This window comes from Ascidiella aspersa, chromosome 2 (genome assembly GCF_963924565.1).
Source record: "Ascidiella aspersa chromosome 2, kaAscAspe10.2, whole genome shotgun sequence".
In the NCBI taxonomy this organism is placed as follows: Eukaryota; Metazoa; Chordata; class Ascidiacea; order Phlebobranchia; family Ascidiidae; genus Ascidiella; species Ascidiella aspersa.
Genome location: NC_139448.1, coordinates 8,263,293 through 8,274,327, shown reverse-complemented (window position 1 = coordinate 8,274,327; position 11,035 = coordinate 8,263,293). Strand labels below are relative to the sequence as shown.

Sequence of the window (11,035 nt, the reverse complement as noted above, 5' to 3'; positions counted from 1 at the left end):
TTTAAGGCGATTTTATTTGTGAAGGAATTAGAATTTGCTTTACTGCTAAAAGACCGTTGGCTGTAATTTAAGGCAAATCGCTTCCTACCTCATACTTTGGGTATTCTAATAAACTGAAGATTTACACGAAAAAAGGTGAACTAGAATTAGGAACCTCAGTAAGTTTTCTTTATTTTAACAGGGGGTGACATGGCCACCGTACTATCTGAACTCCACTAAATCGAAACTAAACAAACTTTGATTGAATTCAAAGTGCATACTGTCAGGTCGCTGATAAATTTATTGCACATTCAAAAAAATTATCATAGCTCCGATTTAGATAAAACAACCTACTGCATAGTAAAAACACGTCTGGCATTAAGGTTTGCAGTACAATTAATTCATAAATACAACGTCCAGGAAACGCGAATGCGTAAGGGATTATCTGGTCTATTATCGACCTCGGTAAGCATATGTTCGCTCTCTACAATTTTCAATATTTCAATAAGACCGGTAATTCTAGTGTTAAATGCCACTAATACTACTAGCTAAATATCCTAGTAACCGGCTGCTGAAATTTTTCGCGTAAACTGACCTATCACTGAGGCGGCGGGCTCAAAAAAATGTGCAGCCAATGCTCTCCAAATGTGCACCAAATATGCTCGAAATGTGCAATTGTACCTCGAAATGTGCACTGGTAAACTTTTCGCCAACTGGATTTTAGCTTCATATTTGCGCAAGAGTTCTTTTGAGAACCACAAGGGTTGCTAAGAAATTAACTTTGTGACGTTATTCGAAAGCCTCCAACTCAAACAAATGCCTGGATCCACCCCTGTTTTTGTAGTGGGCCTTCAATAACTCTGAAAAGAGTACTTTGGGCCGCGACAAAAAAAGTTTGCCGACCACTAGTTTAGTGTAACACAGAATTCGCTTTCTAAACTACCAACTCGTTTTTGAGCAGCATTTAATTTAAAGCGGTAAGACATTGAAAAACAACTATTAGCATTTGAATTTACCTGGAATTGCCCCAGCCAAAATGTTAGCCATGATTGGCGTCGGTGAAAAAGCCGCCAAGCATATTCCGACCGAACTTGCGAAAGAAAACAAAAGACTTGCACCTCGGTGACCAAGCTTGTCCATAAAAATTGGTGCGGACAAATCTAAAGCAATATATATTTGTAGATAAGAGACAAAATAACTTGATAATTCCTTACTTTCAGCCTAACAAAAATTTGGTTTCTCAGTGTTACATCGTGTTTGCCAGTGATTACGGATTTCTATGAGACAATGATGCTGTAATCGCTTTGAACTAACTTTCTGAGACATGCGGTCTTTCATTCTTGCCTGACTTCAGTGGTGAAAGTGTTAATCTTGTTTTTGTGTAAAAGGAAATACCAATTAGGTTCGACAACCTGCATTTTCTCCCGGTTCTCCAAAATAGTTGGTGAGCATAATATTTGAAATTGTACGACGAGGTAATTGTATTGGACACGCGTACTAGCCTTTGGTGCACTTCGCTGACTGTTAAATTACAACTGGGTGTGCTTGATTGGTGGTTAAACAGGGGACGCATTCCCAAGCCTCATATAGCGTTTTGCGCTGGACCGGGTGCGTAAAACGAACGTTATAGTCAGAATCTAAACACAATAATACGGAAATACTTAAAACATATTATACTACGATACTTACAACCGAACGCTTTTCCAAAGTCGTAACATCCAGTCAGCCAGGTCACTTCGCCAAGGCCGATGCCGAATTCTTGCATAAGGGGAAGATAGAATATCGGATAAGTAGTCGCCGCTCCAAATGTTAAGGCTGACGAAATAAACACTCCAACTACGACAAACCAACCCCAGCTCCCATCGGGAGGGTCAACAGCCTGTTTTTCAGGCATTATTTTTATTTTGCTTATTTTGGAACTTATCTCATAAAATATTTATAAGAAAGTAGAGAATCATGTGGCCAAAGCCTTGGTGATATACTAAAGCTTAAGAGCGTTGGTTATATATTAACTTTCCGGCATAAAAGGTCGAGATACACTGCCTTAAGTCGCTTTATTCTGCAAGTTGTCGCTGTTATGTTTTTCAGCTAAGTCGCGCAAGTCTCAACGCATTCAGATAATTGAGCAATTTTCAGTATTCAGTAGGCTACCTATCGTTGATTATTTATTTACGTTTTTTAAACTTTTATACTTCGTCCAGGTTTTTGCTGAGTCTTGATGGACAGCTGGTTCTGTAAATGCGCTATTTTTTTTATATACCTAGGAAAATGGACTGCTTAATTCAGCGCGAAATAAAACCACAATATATTTCATCTGGCCTAAAACTTAAATCAGGCTTTAGGCAAAGTCACTAACAAAAATGTCCATTAAATTAAAAAAACGTTTTGAATTTTTGAAGTTGCATGCTAAACTTCAGAAGTTTATCTATTAACAACTATACTGACACTTTAAAATTGTTAGTATTTACTACATATCAAAATTAAAAAAATGAATCATACATGCAAACTGCCTACTTCTGCAGCATAACCTCTGTAAACACTGAAAAACTGCAGGTCGTCAGAAAAAGAGGTCGTGTATGTTTTGATGTTTAGTCAATCGTTGTTAGCTAAGGAAGTGCAAACAAATTGGAGTCTGTGCAGTTATTTATTGACATAAAAAAACTCGATACGTCCTATTAAATGCCACTAACACCTTCGAATACGACTTTGATCAAACATTTTTTCTAAATTTCAAAAAAAGATAAAAACAAAACTAGGGTTTCCAGGTTTCCCTAATTAAATTCGAATTACGGGATTCGTGAATACAATAAATTCTGCAAAAATCTTAATTAGAATGGCCTTGATCAATTTGCATTTATTTTAAAAAATATAATATTTTTTCTCGGAAGAATAAATTAATATAAGATTAGTACACCAAAATTGGCACTTCAGTCTATACTATGTAACCAAATATTTTTTTTGGCAAATAAGTAGTTCAAAGTCTTGCTGGACGATTACGCAAAAAAGGAAAGTGTAGAAAAGCTGACAACGTCCAAAGTGCCGCTGAGGCCAAAAACGCCAACTTGATATCTCCAACACTGTCCACCATAAAGCCTAAACAAATAACAAGGTTAAAGTTGTTATTATTATTTTCAGACTGTGTAAAACCTGTTAAATTGGCACTCGTGTAATTTATATCAGAAAATCCATCTAGCAAACAGATATTCTCGGCAGATGGACAAAGTCACTAAACAATTTTGCAAAAGAAGGGAAAAGAAAGGAATGCTTACCTATAAGCGGTACGACGCCAGAACCAAAAATGCCGTAAATCAGGCCAGCAATGGCGATTCCCCACTGAATCTTGTTTTCTCCGATCACTTTGACCAAAAGCGGAACGTATAGGATGTGAATGGGACCACTCATAAGACTGTGAGCAACAGTGTTGGCCAGAAGACCGGCATATGTTCCAACGAACCAGACCAAAGCAGATATGACGGCGGTTATTAGCTGAGTTATCAGCGAGACCCACACGATGTTTACCCGTTTGTTGTCTCCCAATGCGCCGAATGCAGTTCTCGAGAAGATATTAACAACGCTATAAAGCGACAGAAGAAATGATGACTGCATTGGATCAAGAAGGAGTTCTTTTCGCGCAAAAGGAATTAGAAAGCCGAGATAGGCTCTCAAGCCGCTATACATCGCCATAAAAATGGCAGGGATCAACAAGAACTTGCTACGAGATAAACACCACTTGGCTGTCTTGAGAAAATCAAGCATTCCGTTACTTCCCTCATCATTAGCTGTTTCGTCAGTCTTTAGTTGGATTGGTCTGTATAAAGTTGAGGCTGCAACGCTGTTAAAACTGAGGCCACCCAACAGCAAAAATGCTCCTTGCCAACCGTACAAGTCGATCAGGTGTTGCAACAGGGGGGCGAGTGCCAAGGTTCCGACGGCTGATCCAGACTGTGCCAGGCCTAGAGCAAGCATTCGCCGCTTGTGGAAATATCGCACTATAACAACGTTCCCAACGGTGTTTAAGACTCCAACTGAAAAGCCTGAACAAAAACAGTTAATTAAAGACTTTAGTAGGTTAGTGCAGCGTTTCTTAAACCATGCGCTGTGGAATGTTGAGGAATTATAAAAAAATCACCAAATTCTGTTATTAACTAGCGACCAGGGCTGCGGAGTCAGTTGAAAATAACTCGAGTCTTTCTCCGTACAGAAAAATAAATCAGGGTCTAACTCTAGAGTCCCAAATCCGACTCCGGCCAGATGTGCGATTTCGTCAAGTCCCGAGTTCGGTCCAGACTGTCTACAGTTTGTATTTCACACATTTACGTAACTGAAATAATATGGGTATTCATTATTCAGCAATCTACTCATATGGGTGTCATATGACTTATCCACCCACAATACACGGTTAAAAAATATTTCACCATTTGCTATACCTCGATTACAACCTATAGTTTGCCGCTTTAACTATTTTAAAATTTGGTTCTGCGCGTGCGCAGGTCGGACTCGGTATTCGGGTTGTTTTACGTGGTCTTACTCGAGTACCGAGTCCGGCTCCAGCTAAAGAAACCGACTCCGTCGAGTTTCGAGTCCGACTCCGCAGCCCTGCTAGTGACAAGCTTTAAGACCAATTATAGAATAACATCAACGCTAAAATAAAACACAGTTCAGGATAGGATCAAAATAGGACCAATACCTAGTAATCGAAATTAGCTCTAAATGGCAAAAAATAACTTAATCAACGTTTTAGATTATCCCAACTCCTCCAAACGTCACCACTTACTTCTCCAAAAACTCCACTCCGAACCCAAATTTTACCCATTCTCATTACAAACCCCTACCCCCTATATCACAGATTTATTCGGATCAAGATGTCGTTGATTTATAGGTCTTATGGGTGTTCTCATCTAGCGCTCTTATTGTAAAGATCAGGCATAATGAAATACCCACCAGCCAGTGTTGGATTTCATTGAAAGAAGGATATCTTTCAATTGTAAAAAGCAATATTTTTTCTATTGCAGTTTTCCACGTCATATCTCTTTGAACGGAGATTTTAGCTATGGCCAACACTGTGTGTTTTCGTAATTTAAAATACTATAGGCTTTTATTTTTACTTTCCTTTTTTGGAGGCCTATGAAATAAAAACGATATAGCAAGATAACCAATAAAAGTTTAGGCCTAGTTGCGTCCTGCATGGGGTAAAAAGTTTAAGAAACATTGGTTTAGCAGTGTAGCAAAGTTTTCGTTTTGTAAATGCGCACTTTTCGAGCATGTTATTTAATTTTAAGCCGTAATAACTCGCCAACGACCGTCAGCATTTAAATTTACCTGGAATTCCTCCAGCCAAAATATAAGCCAAGATTGGCGTTGGTGAAAAAGCCGCCAAGCATATTCCGACCGAACTTGCGATAGAAAACAAAAGACTTACACTGCGGTGACCAATCTTGTCCACCAAAATTGGTGCGGACAAATCTAAAACAATATATATTATAGATGAAACTAAATTACGTGTTAGTGTGTTACTTTCAGCCTATTAAAATTTTTGTTACACAGAATTTAAAGACAATAATACGGATTAAATCACAACATGTTATGCTACGATACTTACAACCGAACGCTTTTCCAAAGTCGTAACATCCAGTCAGCCAGGTCACTTCGCCAAGGCCGATGCCGAATTCTTGCATAAGGGGAAGATAGAATATTGGGTAAGTAGTCATCGCGCCAAATGTTAAGGCTGACGAAATAAACACTCCAACTACGACAAACCAACCCCAGCCCCCATCGGGTGGGTCAACAGCCTGTTTAGTAGGCAATATTTTCATTTTACTTTTTTGTGATCATATATCAAGAAGTATTAGTAAGACATTAGATTCCCAAATATTCGTATGAAGTCAGAATAAACGGGCATTGGGTAATTTAAGGCTTTAAAACTGGTTGCGGAGTCGAGTAAAAATAACTTAAGTCCGACTCCGGTCAAATGTGCGACGTATTTCACCTATTTATGCAACTAAAACAAAATGGTTGTTCAGCAATCCATTGGGGTGTCATGCAAAGTTGGTTCAATTACATTTATTCAGTTTAATAACAATTGCATTACAATTACATTAAAAAGAAATGAATTAGGCCGACATAAATTACAATTTTCGGCATTGAAACAATTTTCTCAATATCAATGTAGGCCATTGAGCCAAAATTTTATCAAATTACAATTACACAGAATGGAAATACCTCAATTACATAAAAACCTGTAATTAATTACATCAATTACTATTACAAATTACAACTGATTTAACTCTGGTGTCATGTAAATCATCCACCAACATCCAACCATACATTGTCGGAAAATATTCCATCATATATGCTATACCACCTTAACAGTTAACAGTTTGCGGCATTATCAGTTTTGATATTTGGTGAGGCGAAAGTCGGATTCGGGATTCAGGGAAGGTGAATTATCGAATTCTTGACAACCGGAAAGTAACTATGTTCAACCAGATATAAATTTATTCAATCAAAATCGATTTAGTAAAAGTGCATTTTTTTCTCTTGAGAGTGCGAGTGCCAAATACTCCCGTGCCATTATTGGTACTTTCTAGCATTTTTTAGCATCATCTGCATCTTAAATTTGTTTACACCAAAGAATCCTAATTTGAATTTGTTGTCCCGACTGAGAGACTAAAATGCCACTGGGCAAAGCTTTGATAATAATAACTATTCTGACATCTTTGAATTGTTAGTCCTTAGCTGCTGATCAAATCAAAACTTTGCAAACAAACAATTATTGTTGAAGTTGTAAACAAAAAGAATGAATTTTACATTCAAACTGGCCACATTTGCAACACTGAACACTGCAGGTCGTCAGAAAAAGGGTTCATGCATGCCGATGTTTAAACAGTCGTGTTTTAGCCCAAGAAGTGCAAACAAACTTGATCCCTATTTAATGACGTATGTAGCTTATTGATGGACATAAAAACCTCGATACGCTTCGTTAACACTGGAATTTTTGCGTTGTGGCCATACCTAAAATTGCCGCGAGCGGTCAAATTGACCGTTTGTCCAATAATGAAAAAATGCAGAATAATTTAGCTATTTTCAATATAAATTTTATTTAACTATTGAGAGGCTTGAATCGTAGTAGCTGTAAGATTAAAATACGTTCTAAACTCCATTAGCCTATAATATTATTTTCTGGAATATACTTAATTCATAGGCCTTATCAATGAATTGCATTGTAGGTCCCCAAACCTAACCTAGCGGCGTAAAAGGAACTTGATTTTTTTACAATTAACCTGAACAATAAAATTGTTTGAAAAAACAATTCATTATCAAATAAGCTAAATAAAATCAAATCAATTTTTTTCACTGCTTTTTGTTGTTATATGGACCGACTAAAAGTAGCTATTCAAAAGCATACAAGACCAAAAAATTAGTAGCGCTCAGCGCAATCCCCATATTCAACTTTCATACAACTCGTACACTTTCCACAAGCTAATACACAGCATCTACAGCCCATTTTTGCAGTTTTGTTTTGTTGATAGTTCACATTGGTGAGGATTTACTTCCTCTATCTGCTTCCATCAACTATTGAATTCTGATAAGACTTGTTGACTCAAAATCATTAACTAGCTCGTAACTAACTGTTACCAACCACTGCAAACAATCGGTCCATGGTTGTTTTTAAACCATAGGAAAACAAAAGACTATCTTTTAAGGCGATTTTATTTGTGAAGGAATTAGAATTTGCTTTTCTGCTAAAAGACCATTGGCTGTAATTTAAGGCAAATGGCTTCCTACCTCATACGTGGTTATTCTAATAAACTAAAGTTTTCTATTTTTTAACAGGGGTGACATGGCCACCGTACTATCTGAACTCCACTTAATTGAAACTAAACAAACTTCCATTGAATTCAAGTTGCATACTGTCAGGTCGCTGATAAATTTATTGCACATTCGAAAAAATTAGCATAGCTCCGCTTTACATGAAACAACCTACTGCACAGTAAAAACACGTCTGGCATCATGTAAGGCTTTCGTATGGTTGTCTGGTTTGCAGTACAATTAATTCATGACTAACGTCCAGGAAACGCGAATGCGTAAGGGATTATCTGGTCTATTATCGACCTCGGTAAGCATATGTTTGCTCTCTACAATTTTTAATATTTCAATTTTCAATAAGACCCGCAATTCTTGTGTTAAATGCCACTAATACTAGAAGGTAAATATCGTAGTGACCGGCTTCTGAATTTTTTCGTATAAGCTGACCTGTCACTGCGGCGGTGGGCTAAAAAAAATGTGCACATTGTGTTCCAAAAGTGCATCGGCGAAATGTGCACCCAAGGCTCTCCAAATGTGCACCGAATGTGCTCGAAATGTGCACTTGTACTTTATGTTGCACCAGATGTGCACCTTATCTGCTTGTGCCAAGTTCAAAAGTTAAGCCTGCTGCACGAATACCTAGAAAGTTTTAGTGTGAATCATTTCTACTACACTATACTTTTTGTTATTTCAGGAATATTAACCGCCTACGGAATACTAAAAGATTTGAAAACTGTTTTTTAGGGTGTTAGCATGTTAAATTCGCAGTACCGTATGAAACAGGACTTAAGTTATGTTTAGCAAAATTTAGAACAAAGTTGCCTTTTTAACCAAATATACAAGTGGCAATAATTTGGTGACTCTGACAGGGTGTTAATAAAACGTCACAACCCGCTCCTCCCATTTTACGCAACTATCGCGGTCAATTATTTCCATTTCCAGTCAAATTTACATCCTGAAATATTTTAAGTAACAATTAACGATGTTGGTCGGCGAGCTTACGTGGTCTACAATCTTGCCACAGCGTTGAAACAAATATTAAAACAACGTACAATATTTGGGTCAGGTGTCACCATAAATTGTTTGGAATGAAGAGTCAAGTATTGTTATATTTATTATTATTGCTTAACCTACCCAAACCAACCCGCACCTTATCCAAATGTGTTCGTTGTGGTAGGATTCTAGACCAGTGCCCCAGCTGGTCACAACACGTTTGGAGCTTATGGAAGTGGCCACCACCCTGTCTGGAAAGCATAACAAGTGCACTTATGACTTTGTTTCAACAAACTTGCACCCTATAAATTTAAAGCAGGGATGCGGAATCGGTTCAAAATAACCCATGTCCGACTCCCGAGTCCGACTCGGGTCAAATGTGCGATTTTGTTGAGTCCCGAGTCCGGCTCTGACTCAACAGCCTGTATTCCGCCAACTTACGTAACTAAAGTAAAGTAGATGTTCAGCAATCCACCCATGGGGGTTTCGTATAATTCGTTCATTCAAAATATATGTTTCGAAAATATTCCACCAAGTGCTAATCCACCTTTATAATTTCCAGATGGTGGCCATATCAGTTAAAAATTTGGTACTGCGCATGCGCATGTCGGACTCGGGTAGTTTTATGTGTTCTTACTCCAGTTTCGAGTCCCGAGTCCGACTCCGCAGCCCTGATTTCAAGACCCCAATTCTTGTGTACACCACCTGGCGTGGTGCACTTTTGACCTTACCTACACCTGATCATTTTAGTCGTGCACCCGCAAGATCTGTCATACTTTCCAACCTTGGTCCCTCACCTTTAAAAGGTTCAAAACCACTGATTTGACTAACCTAAAATCAAGCGAAACTTAATGTATTTAACCTTAGGAATTTGCTTTTTTCAACTTCATATGTTGTTAACCGATTGTGTAACTTAATACGTAGGTCTAACTACGACTGATATTAACATGTCAATATATTTTTTTCTAGATTTTAAATGGGATTAAAAACAAAAAACAGTTTTCCAGGTTCCCATAATTAAATTAGAATTACAGGATTCGTGAAAACAAGAAATTTCAGCAAAATCTGAACTAGAATTGCCTTGATTAACTCGCATTTATTTGCTTACCTATAAGCGGTACGACGCCGGAACCAAAAATGCCATAAATCAGGCCAGCAATGGCGATTCCCAACTGAATCTTGTTTTCTCCGATCACTTTGACCAAAAGCGGAACTTCTATGATGTGAATGGGACAACTCATAAGACTGTGAGCAACAGTGTTGGCCAGAAGACCAGTATAGGTTTTTACAAACCAAACAGAAGCAGATATGACTGCAGATATGACTATTAGCTGAGTTATCAGCGAAACCTACATGATGTTGACCCGTTTAATGTCTCCCAATGCGCCAAATGCAGTCCTCGATACAATATTAACGACGCAGTAATAACTCGTAAAAGGACTGTTAGCACTGAAATTACCTGGAATTGCTCCAGCCAAGCTTGTCCACCAAAATCGGTGCAAACAAATCTAAAACAATATAGATATTATACATGAGACTAAAACTTGTTAGTTCCAAACTCGTAACATCCAGTCAGCCAGGTCACTTCGCCAAGGCCGATGCCGAATTCTTGCATAAGGGGAAGATAGAATATTGGGTAAGTAGTCATCGCGCCTTATGTCAGGGCTGCTGAACTAAACACTCCAACTACGACTAACCAACCCCAGACTCCATCGGGAGGGTCAACAGCCGGGTTTTCATGCATTATTTTAATTTTGCATATTGGCAAACATATCTCAAGAAATATTTATAAGAAATTAGACCAATATTTATAAATTCCCTATCCATACAAAGTCAGAAAAAGGCATTGGGTAATTTCATGGCTTTTAACTGAGTTGCGGATTCGGTTAGAATTAACCCGAGTCCGATTTTGCCTAGAAAGTTACCGCCTCCGGCCAAAAATGCGATGTATCACTCATTTATGTAACTATAATTTATAAGGTGGTTATTCAACAATCCTATGGAGTGTCATATAATTCGCTCAACAACCATACAAGGTAGGAAAATATTCCATTATGTGCTATTCCATCTTTACAGTTTGCGGCCTTTTTTGCGGATCATTCTAAACCTGATTGAGTCCGATTACCCATCAGCACTGCTTCAAAGTCAATTTTTTAGCTTACGGAATGTCAAGACGAAATTCACAGCGAACTTATTGCCAAACAACCATATCATTTCTTGACGATCGTTTTTTATCTGCCATAATATCAATAAAAAC

At 38.0% G+C, this 11,035-nt stretch overlaps 1 protein-coding gene across 1 annotated transcript; it reads right to left on the bottom strand.

Annotated features, from left to right (window-relative positions):
• Nucleotides 1–2,953: 2,953 nt before the first annotated feature.
• On the bottom strand, nucleotides 2,954–10,522 carry LOC146163408 (monocarboxylate transporter 13-like). The gene is made up of 7 exons (XM_083380481.1): nucleotides 10,480–10,522; nucleotides 10,238–10,286; nucleotides 9,887–10,023; nucleotides 8,920–9,029; nucleotides 5,579–5,768; nucleotides 3,249–4,013; nucleotides 2,954–3,072 (listed from the first exon to the last, which is right to left on the bottom strand). The coding sequence occupies exons 1-7, from the start codon at nucleotides 10,520–10,522 to the stop codon at nucleotides 2,954–2,956; spliced, it is 1,413 nt and encodes a 470-aa protein (XP_083236607.1).
• Nucleotides 10,523–11,035: the final 513 nt, after the last annotated feature.